This window comes from Medicago sativa, chromosome 6, assembly GCF_051527215.1.
Source record: "Medicago sativa cultivar Bolivia chromosome 6, Bolivia_mono, whole genome shotgun sequence".
In the NCBI taxonomy this organism is placed as follows: Eukaryota; Viridiplantae; Streptophyta; class Magnoliopsida; order Fabales; family Fabaceae; genus Medicago; species Medicago sativa.
The window spans coordinates 31,096,392-31,115,486 of NC_140754.1; the positions used below are offsets into that span (position 1 = coordinate 31,096,392).

General features: G+C 36.5%; 1 protein-coding gene across 1 annotated transcript; it reads left to right on the top strand.

The window, feature by feature from the left end:
• The first annotated feature begins 1,248 nt into the window (after positions 1 to 1,248).
• On the top strand, positions 1,249 to 12,975 carry LOC146914505 (uncharacterized). The gene is made up of 3 exons (XM_085717360.1): positions 1,249 to 1,883; positions 4,765 to 6,962; positions 7,038 to 12,975. The coding sequence occupies exon 2, from the start codon at positions 4,812 to 4,814 to the stop codon at positions 6,282 to 6,284; it is 1,473 nt and encodes a 490-aa protein (XP_085573486.1). The 5' UTR covers positions 1,249 to 1,883; positions 4,765 to 4,811; the 3' UTR covers positions 6,285 to 6,962; positions 7,038 to 12,975.
• The last annotated feature ends 6,120 nt before the right edge of the window (positions 12,976 to 19,095 follow it).

Below are 19,095 nucleotides of genomic sequence, written 5' to 3' on the forward strand. Positions count from 1 at the left end.
CCTATGACTAGAACTCAATGGCGCCGTTTTCAACGCCAGAAAAAGGAAGGAGTTTTGAAAGATGTCACTAATGATGACAAAAGTAAGGGAAAACAACCAATAGTTTTCGAAATGGTTAAAAAACCAGCTACAGAAAGAATTTTCCCTCCATTATCTTCTGCTTTAAACATCCCCAAAGGGGATGATGATATTCTAACTTCTACTTTTTCAGATTCTGAACCAAGTCTTGATATTATATGTGTGGTTTCTGTACTACCAATTGAATATGCATATGATGTATCTTCGAAGGCCAATCATGATGATGAATGTGATTTCACTGAGGAAATGGCTCGTCATAGGCCTCTGTGTTATTATGTTATGAACAATGGCTGCATCGAAGATCAACATGCAGTGTTCGAGAAACCTGATGATAACATGAAGCTTCATTTAAAGCCTTTGTTTATTCAAGCTAAATTAAATGGTGTTGGAATTAACAAAGTATTAGTAGATGGTGGTTGTCATACCCCAAATTTTGACCACTTTGCTCTATTTTTACCTATTTTTGTCCGTATTTTAAAACGGCTCAATTTCTCTTCTTTTCGCTTTAACGAGTTAAAACCTTTCTCAGTCGTGGTTTAATCATTCAAAGTCTTTTATCTTGCAAGTAAAATTCTGTCCGCGCTTTATCTAGTTGAAATTGCTTTATTTGTCTTTTCAAGCATTTTATATTTTCTTTACGCGCTCTTTTTAATATTCAGTGACTTTTTATTATTTCCGCCAAAGCTTTTAATTAATTTCCCTTGTTGTCCGCTTTAAAAGAGTTTTGTTCGCATTTTAAAAACACCGCGTTCTTCTAGCAATTTCAGTCAAAATTTCGGCAGAGAGGTATTTTAAAATACCTCATTTACCGAAAGGGGCAATTTTATTATTCTTCTTTTTATTATTAATTACTTTTGGCTTTTATTATTATTTATTTTTATGTATCTCATTTCTTTTATTTTCATTATCATTTTAAAATTCTACTTTTTTTCTTTTTCTTTTAAAATATCACGTGTTTGCTTGTTTACTTCTTAACTTCCTCTTTTTGGTACAATTTTTAACTTCCTTTTTATATTTCTTTTCTTAAAATCCTTTTCTTTGGGTCCAAGCTTTAGTGTCTAGCTGTCCATTACTATGTGATCCCTTGTGAGGGTATTGTGGTCTTTTTTCACCTGCAGAGTTTAACCTAGTTGGTCACTATAAATAACTCCCAATCATTGGAGAGAAGGGGGGCTGCATTGAATTCAACAGAAACATAATTCCAAATCGGCAGACCCAAATTAAAGATCAAATACCCTTTTTCTTCATCAATTCACATGAACACTTTGCACAAAAAATTTCCAGCATCTATGAATTTGAAAATCATAAAACCGTAATTCACGGTTCTCCTTACAAACTTTTTTTTCATCAACCACTACTCCCTAAATCATGATCACTACCACATAAACACCATTAAACCTTCAGCACTATTGTTCGGATTCAACTTTCAACAACTATTTTCCTAAACCAAATTCGTCCAAACACATAACACCACAAATTTCCAGCAACAGTCACTTGATTTCTTTTTAGAAGCTCACATCACCCAAACATAGTTCAGTCACCACCAATCATCACACAAACACAACACTGAATTAGTCATCGTTCATTCATTTCGGAACCATCACAAAGCTGTGAGTTCAGGTAGAAGCAAAGAAGTTTGAAACCGAGTTCAAGAGGAAGGAAGAGGAACAGCGATTGAACCACTAACCCAGACCAAGCAAATCTCTACGCAACAGAATCGAAGCAACTCGGAGAGAAAGAGATCCGAGCAAGTTCCGGTGAAAGGACTCAAAGCAAACTGAACCAGATCTGTGAAGAAAGAAGAGGTAAAAGTCTATTTCATTGTCGATTTTAACTTGTAGATTTAAGATTATTCGGTGGTTGTTTGTGAAAACTAAGTTGATATTTGAAAAATATAGGGAAAAACGATTTGGAAACTGTAAAAACAATTTGAAACGGACGGAGTTTTGAACTCCGGCACGGTGGTGCCACCACCGGCCACCGCGTCGGAGTACCTCCGACCATCCTCCCTTGTCTTCTCCGATCAGAACTGTGTGAGTGAGAGAGAGCTTTTGTTTCATGTTATTAAGAGGAAGGGAGTGTTATACGTTACTGGTGGGTCTGGAAAATGTTCTTAACAAGCAGCCATCCCTTTTATATTGCTCCAACCCATACCCACCAGTAATCTAACCCTGCCCATGACCCAGTAGGCTTAACCCTAGCCCAGTTCAATTTTTTGCATCAGTCCATTTATGTTTTCTGCAATTTCTTTGCTGATTGCTGCTTGAACCCCTTGCACATTTGCTTTATTTTTAGCAGCGTTTTCTTAAACAAAAAACTCATGCATTTTTTGTTAAACTACGTTTCATGCATTCTTTTTTTTTTGTAATACTTTAATTTTCATAATATGCACTTTTTAGTTGTATTTTAGTGTTTTTTAAAAGCTTTATATCATGCATTTTTTATCTAATTCATTTAAGGATTATATTTTCATCTCATGCATTTTTAAACTCATTTTTGGGACCTTGTTCCGAGCTTTTTAAATACTTTAATCTCCATGATTCTCTTAGCTTTTTAAATACTTTAATCTCCATGACTCTCTTATTTTGCTTTAAAACTTTAAAACTTTAGTTCATGCATTTTAAATGTTTGTTTTTTTTCTCCATAATATCTTATGTTGATTTTGCTTTAAAATTTCAATCTCTACTTCATGCATTTCCTTAATACTTTGACATCATGCATTCTACTTGGCAAGTCATCCTAGTATGTGATACCTTTAAGCTTTTTATTATCTTGCTTGCTTTAATTTGCTTTTTATTATCTTACTTGCTTTAATTCTAGAATGATCTCATGCATTTGCTTTATTCTTGCAATTTATTTACGCCCTATGATATTTAGTGTGTATAATTAGGGGAGTGATGTAATTTATTTTGGGCTTTGCATTTCTCTTAGCGTGTATCTAGGAATGGTATGTAATAGCGAAGTAATTGCACACACCGACACTTGCACCGACACTATCACTTTATTTATCGCTTTTATCTCGCTTTACTTTTTCACGTTATTACGCTAGATTTCCGTTAGTTAGAAAAAAATCATTTTTATCTCAAAAATCAAATGAGCAAAAGACAAATTCCTTTTCTTAATAAACCTTGGATCCAAATCCAAGAGATTTTTCCTTTATTTTCTCAATCAAATTTTCAATGAAGCTTTAATTAAACTTAGACTAAATCTCAAATAAAAATTAAACAACCTCACTTCTATTTTATTCTTCTATACCTTGAGGTCTCGCAACCCTTCTCAAAATCATTTTCAAAATCAAATTAAAATCAACCTAACCAACAAAAAATATTTTTTAAGAGCGAACTACGACGGTTTTGATCCCTTTTAAGGGTACGTAGGCAGAGGCTTTAATCCTTTCAAATCGATCAAATAAAAATAACCAAAACTCCCACTTCCTCTCCCTCCATTCTTTCACTTCAACTTTAAACAACAAATTTTCAAATAAAAATAAAGTTAGAAAGAGGTTCTCACGGAGTACCGTGAACGACGCGGGTGCCTAACACCTTCCCGAATCGTAACCGACCCCCGGATCCAAAAAAGGGTTTTTCAATCTCATTTTTCCCTTCCCAAGAATAAAATCGAGCAAGTCCGGTAGATTGAAGGTTCAAGTCCAATCAATGGCTTGACACCCGAAAATCTTGGTCTACAAAAATGGCGACTTCACTGGGGATCCTACGCGGGTTTAGCCCACCTTTCTTTCTTTATTACTTTTGCTTTATCATTTGTATATACTTTGTAAATACTTTTACGTGAGTGGTGAGACAAAGTCCTATACCCGGACTCGAGTGAAACATAAGATAGGGGTGGTAGACTCATAGTGGCATACCGAGAGTATTCTCGTGTCTTGTCACACGTGAGATAACCACACTTAGCGGAGGAGCTTAAAGTGATATATGTCGGCGGGTGTTGTCACGCTTAGACTCTATTGCTTTTAAGTTTCCGTTGAACGCTAAGGACCTTAGTAACCCTTAACCCATCTTGGCCTTTTTAGGATGTAGTGCGGTGGCTAAGCCGGGTGATGTCTCGGTATTAGTCTACTTGCGATGCTACACTCGAACTAGACTTTCCTACGAACGTTGTTGGACCGGGTGTTGTCTCGGTATCCGATAAAGTTCTGTGGCGGTTGTAATTCGGGAACCTTGGTAGAACCTTTGTTACTTATGCAATTGGAAACCATAGTCCTTACCAAATGGCGTTATTGTCCTTAAGCTCCAACATTGTATATCTTAAACCTCATCATGTTTTCTATGCATAATCATGCATACATGCATTCATCCATAAACCTTTTTTCATCCAAAAAAAAAATATATATTGAAGGATTTAGCCAAGCTTTTTATAAACATCAAAGGAATGGGCCTTGCAAGAATGAACACCAAGCAATACAAATTCAAAAATCTCAACTAAGCTTTTGCTTTTGTTAAGAACTTCTTCCTTAGGTTCGTTCTTACCTTTTGAAAAAGGGAACCTATTGCAATATCTTTACAAATCTTCAAAATGAAACCATGTTCACCTGCAGTGTTTACAATTTACCTTGATAAATCCTTCGATAACAAAAAGATTGTACATTTTTTTGCATAAACATATCATGCATCATGTTGCATTCATAGTTCTAGTCTGTGTCTCATACTTTATCTCTATGTACAAAAGGTCAATCCATCAGTCTACCCGCATCTACAACACTCGAGCAAATCAGAATGGATCATCTTGAACAAGAGAACCACAAGCTTCGTGAAGAGGTGACAACCCTCCGGGCTGAGAATGAGATTTTGAGGAACTTAGTGTCTTTAATGACGGTTGCACAGAGTCAGCCATTATCTCTTCCAGTTGGCAGCACTCAAGCTCAGACGGTTGCTTCCACTACTCCGATTTCAACAGTGTTTGCTAGTACTCCTCAACATGCTATGCTGGAAGGTTATCTCTGGAGTACACCTTTAAGTTCTGCTGAAGTATTCCGTCCTGGTGTCTCTAAGGTTCAGGCTCCTTTTGTGCAACAAACAACGCCTATCCCTCAATCGGGCCCTTTGATCCCTCAAGCTGCTATTATTCATACTACTCATCAGGGCCATGGGCCAATCTATCACTCTGAAAATGTGGTTGCATACGACCGGATAGCTGAACTGGAAGAAAAGTTTGACAGAATACAGTTGGAATTGAAAGCTCTTCGTGGGAAAGAACTGTTTGGGAAAAATGCTTATGATCTTTGCTTGGTTCCCAATGTCGTGATACCACCCAAATTTAAGGTCCCCGATTTTAATAAGTACAAAGGGAACACTTGCCCTGAGCTTCATTTGATAATGTACGTGAGAAAGATGTCTGCTCAAGTAGGCAATGATGAGCTCCTTATCCACTGTTTCCAAGATAGTTTGACTGGTGCCGCACTGATATGGTATATGAGTCTGAGCAAGGATGATATCAAAACTTTCAGTGATTTGTGTGAGGCTTTCATCCAGCGATATAACTACAACTTGCACTTGGCCCCAAACAGAAAGGAACTGCAGGCCATGACTCAGAATGATAATGAATCCTTCAAAGCTTATGCCCAACGTTGGAGAGATTTAGCTGAACAAGTCCGTCCACGTCTAGAAGAGAAAGAGTTGACCGAGATTTTCCTGGAAACTCTGCATCCGTTCTATTTTGAGCATATGCTTGCAAGTGCAACTGGCGATTTCGCGGATATGATGACCACGGGCATGCGTATCGAAGAATGGGTCCGAAAAGGATGTTTGATCAAAGAAATTGTTCCCACTGATGGTTCAGAGGAGGAATACCAGGATATGAGTATGGAGGAAAGTCAGCCTCAACAACAGTATCTGGCTTATCATCATGTGGCCGCTGTTATGCCTGTCACAAATGCTCTGCAAAGTCCGGGTTATCAAACCCAGTTTCAGCAATATCAACAACAACCTCGACAACGGACTTCAAGGAAGCAGATCGATCCCATTCCCATGAAGTATGCAGAGTTGCTTCCAAAGTTGCTTGAAAGGAATTTGGTCTATACCAAGGCACCTCTGCCAATGCCAACAAAATTGTCAACCCGGTACAGGCCCGACCTCTTTTGTGCTTTCCATCAAGGGGCACCAGGTCATGATATTGAGCACTGTTGTGCATTGCAGAAGATAGTCCAAAAGTTGATCCAGAAAAATCTCATACCTTTTGAAGAGTTTTGAATTTGAATACGCAAGTTAATCCGCTAGCGGATCTTGGTGCATGGAATGTTTAGCTGGAATTGGGTCTTTGCTGAAGTTTATTTCTATTACTCATCTGTTTAATTAATATGTTTGTTTGTTGCTTTATGTTTTTCAAAAAAAATCCTTTCATCCCACCCGAGACGGAAGTGAACTTGTTTAGGGCTTTTTGCTTTATGTATTTTCATCATTAATTAAAAGGTCGTCGCGATCTCGACTTTGTTTTATTTTGTGCTTTTTCTGGAAAAATGGTAATACAAAAAACCAAAAAAAATTCTTTTTCTTTAAATCATTTTCACATACCTGCATAATCATAATGTTTATATCAATAATCAAATCATGCATTAATAAACCCGTTGAACACTTTAACCCTATGCTCTCTCTCGACTTTGAGTTCTCTGTGTTCGAAACTGAAGAAAAGGAGGATGAAAGTTTCCTAAATGTGATATATTGCCTACTGGGGCATTTTGGCCGTCGAAGCTGCAAGTATCAAGAAAGATTGTCCAGAAGAGGACTTTCATGTACAAAGACAGGCACGAGATGCTTCCATCTGCCTGCAGGGATATTGTACTTCAAGTGCACACTTTAACAGGGGCAACCCCCCCACCATCCCTCAATATACAATATAAAAGCAGTGCCCCACATGGAGGTCAAAGTTCTGTCAACAGGAATTCCAATGAAAGCTAAGCTGGATTGAATTTAAAAGTGTTATTGCAATGTGCCCTGTACAGTTAGGTCAAAAGGATAAAGCAAGTATTTGACAAAGAAGGCTCGTCCCCGTGAAAGTCAAGAAATGTGTTACCTGATTCCAGGGGCAATGTATGCCTAATTACCAAGGATAGTGATGAACTTGTGTGTCCTATGAATGCCAGTGCAGTCAAGAAATACTTTGTTAAAATGAAAAGCTCGATAAGTCGCAAACTGGAAAAAGCGGCTTAGGCAAAAAAGAGCGTCTCGATGGACTGAAAACCCGAAAGGGCGGTCCATGCAAAAGTTAGAGACATGTAAAAAAAAAAAGTGATAAAAAAAATGTGTTTATCCTGATAGGTTGACACCCGCAAGGGCGACCTATGCAAAAGTTAAGGATTGTGACAAAGTAACTGCATCTGGTCGGACATGACTCACTTGGGGCAATTCAGCCGTCAAAAGACGTCCGATTTATGGCAAGGTAATTGCATCAATTCAGATATGATTCATCTGGGGCATTTTCAACTGTCAAAAGACCTTCGACATGAAGCATCTGCAAATCAAAGACTCGGAACGGTGGAATTCAAAGTTGTTAGAGAGCATAGCGGTTATCGTGTTCAATGTACCTTTTCCAATATAATTACCATTTTCCAAACCTTTTAAAATCTTTGGAACCACGCCTTTGGCAGGTCACCACTCCTTTACATCTAATTTGAGCCTGTGCCCATTTATTTGGAACTCTTATTTATTCTGTTTGCATAATTTTCTTCTATTTTTGATGTGAATACTTAAAGCAAAAAAATTTTAAAACTTTTTTTTAATATCTTTTGAAAAGCATAAACAACATGTACATCTTCTTTGAACTTATGAGTAGTAGAAACATACATCAACATTCGTCTCAAGGACAGTTAAACTCTGCAGGGTAAGCGTGACCAAAAGCTGTAAGATGACCTCTGTCAAAAAAAAAGAGAAAAAAAATACAAAAAAAAAAAGAAGAAGAGCTCGCTAAGTCGAAAACCCGAAAGGGCGGCTTAAGCCAAAAATGAGCGTCCCGGTGGACTGAAAACCCGAAAAGGGCGGTCCAGGCAAAAATTAGGGGCATAAAAAAAAATATATATATATATACTCCCGGTGGATTGAAAACCTGAAAGGGCGATCCAGGCAAAAGTTAGGGACTTTCAAAAAAAAAAACAATACAAAAAATGAAAAAAGACAGAGGTATCACAGTTCAAGTGGGTCAAATGGAAAGAATGCACTTCGTGACGACTTTTGCTAGAATGGTTGATTGATGGGTTTTATCCCGAGAAATGGCGACTTTTGCCGGTGATTTGATGAATGGCGACTCCTGCCTATGGTTTAATTGACGGTGTCTCCCATCTGTGGTTTGATTAATGTATTTTATCCCTTAGAAATGGCGACTTCTGCCAAGTTCTTGATTGATGAGTTGTTTCCCCAAATGGATTCATTATTGGGCTTTCTCCCCTCAAGTGGTTTGATTATGGGGCATTCTCCCTTCAAGTGGTTTGGTTGTGAGGCATTCTCCTTTCAGTGGTTTGATTAATGGGTTGTTTCTCCCTCAAGTGGTTTGATTATGGGGCATTCTCCCTTCAAGTGGTTTGGTTGTGAGGCATTCTCCTTTCAGTGGTTTGATTAATGGGTTGTTTCTCCCTCAAGTGGTTTGATTATGGGGCATTCTCCCTTCAGTGGTGTGGTTATGGGTTGTTCCCCCACCAGTGGTCTGAGTATGAGCTTTACCCTGACAGTGTTTAACTCATCTCCAGTAATGTTATCCCCAATTAAGATTGCCGAGTGTTTGTACTGCGGTGTCAGTCCATCTCTCATCTTACCTATCCTCTTTTGTTCCATCAAGTTCACCTGTCATATACATTCATATTCTCATACATTCACTCATACATATATTCATGCATATAAACATTCATGCACATATTGCATGCAAATATCATTTATACATGATTGCATTTACCACCTCGTGTCTTATTCCAACTGTATCTCATAAAAGCGTCTACCCCAGTGTGTCTGGTCCAGAGATGTCATTCACTATAAGCCCGGTGAATTCCGGCAAACTTATCAAAAGCCGAGTATATTCTCGCAACCCTTTTTCTCAAAAGCCCGGTGAATTCCGGCAAACTTATCAAAAGCCGAGTGGATTCTCGCAAACCTTTCATCACAAGCCGAGTGGATTCTCGCAAACCCTTCATCAAAAGCCGAGTGGATTCTCGCAAACCCTTCATCAAAAGCCGAGTGGATTCTTGCAAACCTTTCATCAAAAGCCGAGTGGATTCTCGCAAACATTTATTTTGCTTCAAAAGGTCAGTCCCAAACCACGGACAGCTTGTGTTTACCTGTCATTCCCTTAATATGTCGTCCCCAACTTGTGTTCAAAAGGCGTCACTAATCCAATACATAAAAAGGTCATCCTCAAAGTGTTTAATTCATAAATGTCACCAATCAGCTTGTGTTCAAGTGGTAGATCCCATCCAATAATCACTTTGTCAATACTAATCGGTATAGACAAGCTTTATCTTCTGTACTTTCGTCCTTACCACGGGTTGTTGGTAATGGACAAGCTTTACTTCCCGTCTTAAGCTTTACTTCCTGTCTGAGCTTTATCTTCCAAGCTTTACCGTCTGTTCAAGCTTTATATTCCGACAAGCTTTATCATCTGTATTTTCCTCTTTACCACGGGCTGTTGGTAATAGACAAGCTTTACTTCCCGTCTCAAGCTTTATTTTCCGTCTTAAGCTTTATTGCCCGTTCCAAGCTTTATCTTCTGTATTTTCGTCTTTACCACAGCAGTTGGTAAAATTCAAACTTTATCTTCCGTATGTTCGTCTTTATCACGGCAGTTGGTAATAGGCAGGCTTTATCTCCCCAGTGATACCTATCAGTTTGTTCCCCAGTCAGTTTATTTCCGTCGTCTTTGCATTCATACTCGCATCGCATGCATTCATATTATTGTATTCATCTCATTCTCAGCTTTTCAATTGGTCAAAATTCGGTGTACTTAGTATTTAAGTCTCTTCGACCCATCGATTTAAAAGTTTTCTTTCAAATCTTCGTGACGAAGAAACTTAAATAGGGGCATCTGTCATACCCCAAATTTTGACCACTTTGCTCTATTTTTACCTATTTTTGTCCGTATTTTAAAACGGCTCAATTTCTCTTCTTTTCGCTTTAACGAGTTAAAACCTTTCTCAGTCGTGGTTTAATCATTCAAAGTCTTTTATCTTGCAAGTAAAATTCTGTCCGCGCTTTATCTAGTTGAAATTGCTTTATTTGTCTTTTCAAGCATTTTATATTTTCTTTACGCGCTCTTTTTAATATTTAGTGACTTTTTATTATTTCCGCCAAAGCTTTTAATTAATTTCCCTTGTTGTCCGCTTTAAAAGAGTTTTGTTCGCATTTTAAAAACACCGCGTTCTTCTAGCAATTTCAGTCAAAATTTCGGCAGAGAGGTATTTTAAAATACCTCATTTACCGAAAGGGGCAATTTTATTATTCTTCTTTTTATTATTAATTACTTTTGGCTTTTATTATTATTTATTTTTATGTATCTCATTTCTTTTATTTTCATTATCATTTTAAAATTCTACTTTTTTTCTTTTTCTTTTAAAATATCACGTGTTTGCTTGTTTACTTCTTAACTTCCTCTTTTTGGTACAATTTTTAACTTCCTTTTTATATTTCTTTTCTTAAAATCCTTTTCTTTGGGTCCAAGCTTTAGTGTCTAGCTGTCCATTACTATGTGATCCCTTGTGAGGGTATTGTGGTCTTTTTTCACCTGCAGAGTTTAACCTAGTTGGTCACTATAAATAACTCCCAATCATTGGAGAGAAGGGGGGCTGCATTGAATTCAACAGAAACATAATTCCAAATCGGCAGACCCAAATTAAAGATCAAATACCCTTTTTCTTCATCAATTCACATGAACACTTTGCACAAAAAATTTCCAGCATCTATGAATTTGAAAATCATAAAACCGTAATTCACGGTTCTCCTTACAAACTTTTTTTTCATCAACCACTACTCCCTAAATCATGATCACTACCACATAAACACCATTAAACCTTCAGCACTATTGTTCGGATTCAACTTTCAACAACTATTTTCCTAAACCAAATTCGTCCAAACACATAACACCACAAATTTCCAGCAACAGTCACTTGATTTCTTTTTAGAAGCTCACATCACCCAAACATAGTTCAGTCACCACCAATCATCACACAAACACAACACTGAATTAGTCATCGTTCATTCATTTCGGAACCATCACAAAGCTGTGAGTTCAGGTAGAAGCAAAGAAGTTTGAAACCGAGTTCAAGAGGAAGGAAGAGGAACAGCGATTGAACCACTAACCCAGACCAAGCAAATCTCTACGCAACAGAATCGAAGCAACTCGGAGAGAAAGAGATCCGAGCAAGTTCCGGTGAAAGGACTCAAAGCAAACTGAACCAGATCTGTGAAGAAAGAAGAGGTAAAAGTCTATTTCATTGTCGATTTTAACTTGTAGATTTAAGATTATTCGGTGGTTGTTTGTGAAAACTAAGTTGATATTTGAAAAATATAGGGAAAAACGATTTGGAAACTGTAAAAACAATTTGAAACGGACGGAGTTTTGAACTCCGGCACGGTGGTGCCACCACCGGCCACCGCGTCGGAGTACCTCCGACCATCCTCCCTTGTCTTCTCCGATCAGAACTGTGTGAGTGAGAGAGAGCTTTTGTTTCATGTTATTAAGAGGAAGGGAGTGTTATACGTTACTGGTGGGTCTGGAAAATGTTCTTAACAAGCAGCCATCCCTTTTATATTGCTCCAACCCATACCCACCAGTAATCTAACCCTGCCCATGACCCAGTAGGCTTAACCCTAGCCCAGTTCAATTTTTTGCATCAGTCCATTTATGTTTTCTGCAATTTCTTTGCTGATTGCTGCTTGAACCCCTTGCACATTTGCTTTATTTTTAGCAGCGTTTTCTTAAACAAAAAACTCATGCATTTTTTGTTAAACTACGTTTCATGCATTCTTTTTTTTTTGTAATACTTTAATTTTCATAATATGCACTTTTTAGTTGTATTTTAGTGTTTTTTAAAAGCTTTATATCATGCATTTTTTATCTAATTCATTTAAGGATTATATTTTCATCTCATGCATTTTTAAACTCATTTTTGGGACCTTGTTCCGAGCTTTTTAAATACTTTAATCTCCATGATTCTCTTAGCTTTTTAAATACTTTAATCTCCATGACTCTCTTATTTTGCTTTAAAACTTTAAAACTTTAGTTCATGCATTTTAAATGTTTGTTTTTTTTCTCCATAATATCTTATGTTGATTTTGCTTTAAAATTTCAATCTCTACTTCATGCATTTCCTTAATACTTTGACATCATGCATTCTACTTGGCAAGTCATCCTAGTATGTGATACCTTTAAGCTTTTTATTATCTTGCTTGCTTTAATTTGCTTTTTATTATCTTACTTGCTTTAATTCTAGAATGATCTCATGCATTTGCTTTATTCTTGCAATTTATTTACGCCCTATGATATTTAGTGTGTATAATTAGGGGAGTGATGTAATTTATTTTGGGCTTTGCATTTCTCTTAGCGTGTATCTAGGAATGGTATGTAATAGCGTAGTAATTGCACACACCGACACTTGCACCGACACTATCACTTTATTTATCGCTTTTATCTCGCTTTACTTTTTCACGTTATTACGCTAGATTTCCGTTAGTTAGAAAAAAATCATTTTTATCTCAAAAATCAAATGAGCAAAAGACAAATTCCTTTTCTTAATAAACCTTGGATCCAAATCCAAGAGATTTTTCCTTTATTTTCTCAATCAAATTTTCAATGAAGCTTTAATTAAACTTAGACTAAATTTCTCAAATAAAAATTAAACAACCTCACTTCTATTTTATTCTTCTATACCTTGAGGTCTCGCAACCCTTCTCAAAATCATTTTCAAAATCAAATTAAAATCAACCTAACCAACAAAAAATATTTTTTAAGAGCGAACTACGACGGTTTTGATCCCTTTTAAGGGTACGTAGGCAGAGGCTTTAATCCTTTCAAATCGATCAAATAAAAATAACCAAAACTCCCACTTCCTCTCCCTCCATTCTTTCACTTCAACTTTAAACAACAAATTTTCAAATAAAAATAAAGTTAGAAAGAGGTTCTCACGGAGTACCGTGAACGACGCGGGTGCCTAACACCTTCCCGAATCGTAACCGACCCCCGGATCCAAAAAAGGGTTTTTCAATCTCATTTTTCCCTTCCCAAGAATAAAATCGAGCAAGTCCGGTAGATTGAAGGTTCAAGTCCAATCAATGGCTTGACACCCGAAAATCTTGGTCTACAGTGGTGCTACTGTTAATCTCCTACCACAATCTTTTCTAAGTAAACTTGGTATTTCTGAATGTGATTTGAAACCACATAATGTAGTGCTCACTAATTATGAGGGATCTACTGGACAATCTCTTGGTGCTATCGAACTAGAATTGGTAGTAGGAAGCATAACTAGAGCAACTGTGTTTTTGGTAGTTCCTTCTAAAGCCAATTTCAATGCATTATTAGGAAGGGAATGGATCCATGCTGTAGGTGCAGTTCCTTCTACAATGCATCAAAGGATTGTGATTTGGAGGAAAGATGGTTTGGTAGAGAATATTGAGGCTGATCAGAGTTATTATTTCAAAGCTGAAGTTGATAATCAAGATATCAACAAAAAGAACTTTGACAAACAGCTTCAATTTATTGCACCATTCATGGAAAATGATGCATCAAGTTCTATGACTAAAGAAGAGAAATTCTTTGTAAAACTTGCACCAGAATGGGGTTTTCGTTGGAAAACTGCATTTGACGATGACTTCGTAGTGGTGAACAATGAAGATTGCCATGAGAAGATGCCTGTAAAGGAAACAGATTTGCTGAAGACAAGAAGTACTTCGTACAAGAGGGTTACTGATGACCAAGGATATTCAGCAAATAGAATCTCACCAACTGGGTGGGATATCAATAATTGATCAATGGTTGAGCCCAGCATATGGGAAAAGATTACGGCTTATGTAGCCGAGAAAAACTTCGATTTGGCTGAAACAGCCAAAGAAGAAGAGGTCTTCGATACTTCAGTAGAAAATAATTCTGATGACCTCATTGATGATAAAAAATTAGACTGTATTTACGATGATGAACCTTTGGGTTTTGAAGAAGATCCAATGGGATCTACAATAAAAATGAAGGCTCAAGATCCTCTTGAAGAAGTGGATATAGGAGATGGTTCTGTAAAAAGACCAACATACATAAGTTCAAAGATTCCTAAGAGCTTCAAAGATCGAATTGTGGCGCTTTTGAAAAATTACAAGGATTGCTTTGCTTGGGATTATCATGAAATGCCTGGTTTGAGTAGAAAGGTAGTAGAGTTGCAATTGCCAATCAGGACAGACAAGAAACCAGTGAAGCAAATTCCAAGAAGGTTTGCACCAGAGATTCTACCAAAAATAAAAGAAGAGATAGAAAGACTCCTCAAATGTGGCTTCATCAGACCTGCAAGGTATGTTGATTGGTTAGCTAATGTAGTTCCTGTTAAAAAGAAAAATGGAAGTATAAGAGTTTGTATTGATTTTAGAGATTTAAATCTCGCCACTCCTAAAGATGAATATCCTATGCCAGTAGCAGAAATGTTGGTAGATTCTGCAGCAGGTTTCGAATATTTGAGTATGCTTGATGGTTATTCAGGTTATAATCAAATATTTATTGCTGAAGAAGATGTTTCTAAAACAGCATTTCGATGCCCAGGGGCATTAGGATGTTATGAGTGGATAGTAATGCCATTTGGTCTTAAAAATGCTGGTGCTATATATCAAAGAGCAATGAATTCAATGTTTCATGATTTTATTGAAGATTTTATGCAAATTTACATTGATGATATTGTTGTGAAATCATCTTCTGAAAACAAACACTTAGAACATTTACGTTTATCATTCGAAAGGATGAGACAATATGGATTAAAAATGAATCCATTAAAATGTGCGTTTGGTGTTTGTGCAGGTGATTTTTTAGGGTTTGTTGTCCATAAAAAGGGCATCGAAATCAATCAAAATAAGACTAAAGCTATAATGGAGGCTAAAGCACCCTCTACCAAAAAAGAGTTGCAGTCTTTATTAGGCAAAATAAATTTCCTCAGAAGATTTATCTCTAATCTAAGTGGCAGAGCACAAGCATTCTCGTCATTACTTCGATTAAAGAAAGAGGAAATTTTTAGATGGGAGCCTGAACACCAAAAGGCATTTGAAGACATAAAGTCATATTTATCTAATCCTCCCATTCTTTCACCTTTGTTGAAAGACAAAAAGATGAAGTTATATATAGCATCATCTGAAAGAATTATAGGGAGTATGTTAGCACAAGAGGATGAAAATGGTGTAGAAAGAGCCATTTATTATCTTAGTAGAGTTTTAAGTGATGTTGAAACAAGATATCATCCTAGTGAAAAATTATGTCTTTGCTTATATTTCTCATGTATGAAACTTAAGCATTATATAAAGCCTTTTGATGTTTATGTTTATTCCCATTTCGACATTATTAAGCACATGTTATCTAAACCTATTCTGCATAGTAGAGTTGGTAAATGGGCTTTGGCACTCACAGAATATTCTTTAACTTATCAATCTTTGAAAACTGTGAAAGGCCAAATAGTGGCTGATTTTATTGCTGATCATTCCATTGAAGAACCTGTGACTGGAAGCATCGAAACATTTCCATGGACATTATATTTCGACGGGTCTAGTCATAAAAATGGTTCTGGAATAGGTATAGTTATTGTTTCACCAACAAATGAGGTAACCAAATATAAATTTCGAATTAGCCAATATTGTTCGAATAATGAGGCAGAATATGAAGCATTAATAAATGGTTTAGAGATTTTGCTCGAACTGGGGGCAAAATGTTTAATTATTAGAGGTGATTCTGAATTAGTAATAAAGCAAATAACAAAAGAATATAAATGCCTCAAAGAAACTTTGATAATGTATTACACTATAGTTAATGCATTACTTAAACATTTTGTTCAAATTGAAGTTCAACATGTTCCTAGAGCAGAAAATCAAGAAGCTAATGATTTAGCTCAATTAGCTTCTGGGTACAAACTTTCGAAGGAACAAGAGCAAGAGGTTATTGAAATTAAAACAAAGCGTAATTCGATAGACATTGTGTCTAACAAATTGTTAAGACCAAAACTTGGGGGCATGGAAGCATCTCAAGGATACCTTCAGAGTGCAAAATTTTCTGAAATTTTGGTCATTAACAATTTGGATGATGATGATTGGCGAAAACCCATAGTCAATTTTTTGGAAGATCCAGATGGCACAACTTGTAGAAAAGTCAAATATAGAGCCTTGAGTTATGTGATAATAGGCAATGAATTATTTAAAAAGACTCCAGAAGGAGTTTTACTTAAATGCCTTAGTGAAGCAGAAGCATATTTGGCTGTATCGAATACTCATAGTGGTGCTTGTGGTACACATCAAGCAGGCCATAAAATAAAATGGCTTTTGTTTCGACAAGGTGTTTATTGGCCAACCATGTTAAAAGATTGCATAAATTTTGCTAAAGGTTGTAAAGAATGTCAAGAACATGCTGGAATTCAAAAAGTACCAGCTAGTGAATTACATTCAATAGTGAAGCCTTGGCCATTCAGAGGATGGGCTTTAGATGTAATTGGGGAAATCAAACCTAAGTCATCCAAAGGCTACAAATATATTCTGGTTGGAATAGATTATTTCACTAAATGGATAGAAGCTGTTCCACTAAAAGATGTTACTCAAGATGAAGTTATAAACTTCATTCAAAAATTTATTATTTATAGATTTGGCATACCAGAAACTATTACTACAGATCAAGGATCTGTATTTACTGGTCGAAAGATGGTAAAATTTGCTGAAGAAATAGGTTATAAATTGTTGACTTCAACACCATATTATGCTCAGGCAAATGGTCAGGTAGAAGCAGCAAATAAGAATTTGATTACTATAATCAAAAGAAAAGCTAGCCAAAAGAAAAAACCCAAAGAATGGCATGAGTTTCTTTATGAAGCTTTATGGGCAGTTCGAACTTCTCCTAAAGAATCTATAAATACTACTCCTTTTCGATTAACATTTGGCCATGATGCTGTATTGCCAACAGAAATCTTACTTCAATCTACTCGAATTCAAAGACAAATCGAAATTCCAACAAATCAATATTTGGATATGATGTTGGATGAATTAGTAGATATTGATGAAGAAAGATTAATGGCTTTAGAAGTGCTTACAAAGCAAAAAGAAAGAATAGCAAAAGCCTATAACAAAAGAGTTAAATCGAAATTATTCCTGCAAGGGGACTTAGTTTGGAAAGTTATCTTGCCGATGGATAAAAAGGATCGATGTTTAGGAAAATGGTCTCCTAGTTGGGAAGGACCATGGAAAATTCTAAGAGTTTTTTCGAATAATGCGTATGAGATCGAAGAACTACAAGAAGATCAGAGAATTATACGCATAAACGGTAAATATTTGAAAAAATATAAACCGATGTTACAAGAAATTAAAATTACACAAGAGTAATTTGATTCGAAATAAAAACTTGGCATTAATTTAAAAATGCCAACTGATGGGCAGGTTACATCGAAATGCTTAAAATGGAAAAACCATTACAAAAGAAAACACAAAGTACTTAAAGATTAAAAAGCATTTAAAGATGGTTTTCACCATTCAGTTACAATCCCAAAACGATCGAGAAACCAGCGAATTTCTGTATCGAGACGACACCTGAAGCAAGCATTGACCAAGTAGTATTCATGATCTGGCCCAGGTAGAAGTGCATACCAGCCTCCAATTCTCCCATCCCCTGCACAGTTGTGGTAGTTGTTGCAAAAACGACGCCTAGTAAGCCAAATAGGCATGGGCCTATTCCACCAAGGACAGCGAAATCGATAAGTTGAAGTTCCTCCCAAAATGTCGCTTCGAAATTCTGCCAATCGATGTGTCCATGCAAGATCTTCGAAGTCTTCGAGGATGTTTTCTGGCATAGGCATGGAGAGCGCATTGATGAGAAGACGGTAGTACCTTGCACTCAGAGAGCCAGTGGCGTTGATAGCAGTAGTAAGGAGACGTTTCATTTCTTCAATGTTTGGATTAGCATCCAACATGTGTTGAGTGCTTCGAAGAATACAGAACATGGCGTTGCCATGATTCCATAGTCTAAGTTTAAAAGCAAACTTAGAATGAGCCACCATAGCATTGTTGTACCATTCATTGGGGTCGTAGAGAAAGTAGAGGACATCATTTCCAAAAGCCTTAGAAACTTCAGAATCCTCACTGACACGCCAATGCCTGCTATTGGTATGGCGAAAGGCGAAAAGATCTTTCCTGCTTTGAGCAGCAATCTTTGCAGCAATCTTGACTAAAAGATCATCACTCAGATTATCAATGGTGGTCATGATGATTTAAGAAAGAAAAAGCTTTGAGTAAGAAGGATTTTTCAGACGAAGACGAAACAAAGAAAAGAGTGATTTTTATAAAAAAGGAAAATCATATTTATAGTGGAGGGAAGTTGAAAGAAGTGGCTCAATCAGACGGTTCTTCTTGCTTTGAAGATGATGACACGTGGGAACAGTTATTCCAATGGCCAATGGTTACTTAACTTTGTAACCTGAGGGAAGTTTTAAAGGTTTTCTTTTAAAAAGGATTTATCTGTGTTAAAAGGTCATTTATTGGTTTTATTTCTTTTCAACTTCCTAGACAAGTTTAACTTGTTGGGTTAAACAAAAAAGTTACTTTTTTGTTTCCTCATCATTAAAATGTCTTGGAAATTGTGCCAATCTTGTTTGGATTTAAATAAAATTTGAATTCGATATAAGAGAATAAGAAAGGAATTTCGATGATTGAAAAGAAATTGTCGTTCAAAATAGAAAATGGTCCACAGATTGTTATAAAGACATTACAGACCAAGATATTCGATAAGGCTGAAATAAAATAAAAGTCTTAGAGAATAAAATAGAAACAGAACTAAATCTCAAATGATGAGATGAGTTTCTCGATTTGGCTTTTGTATTCA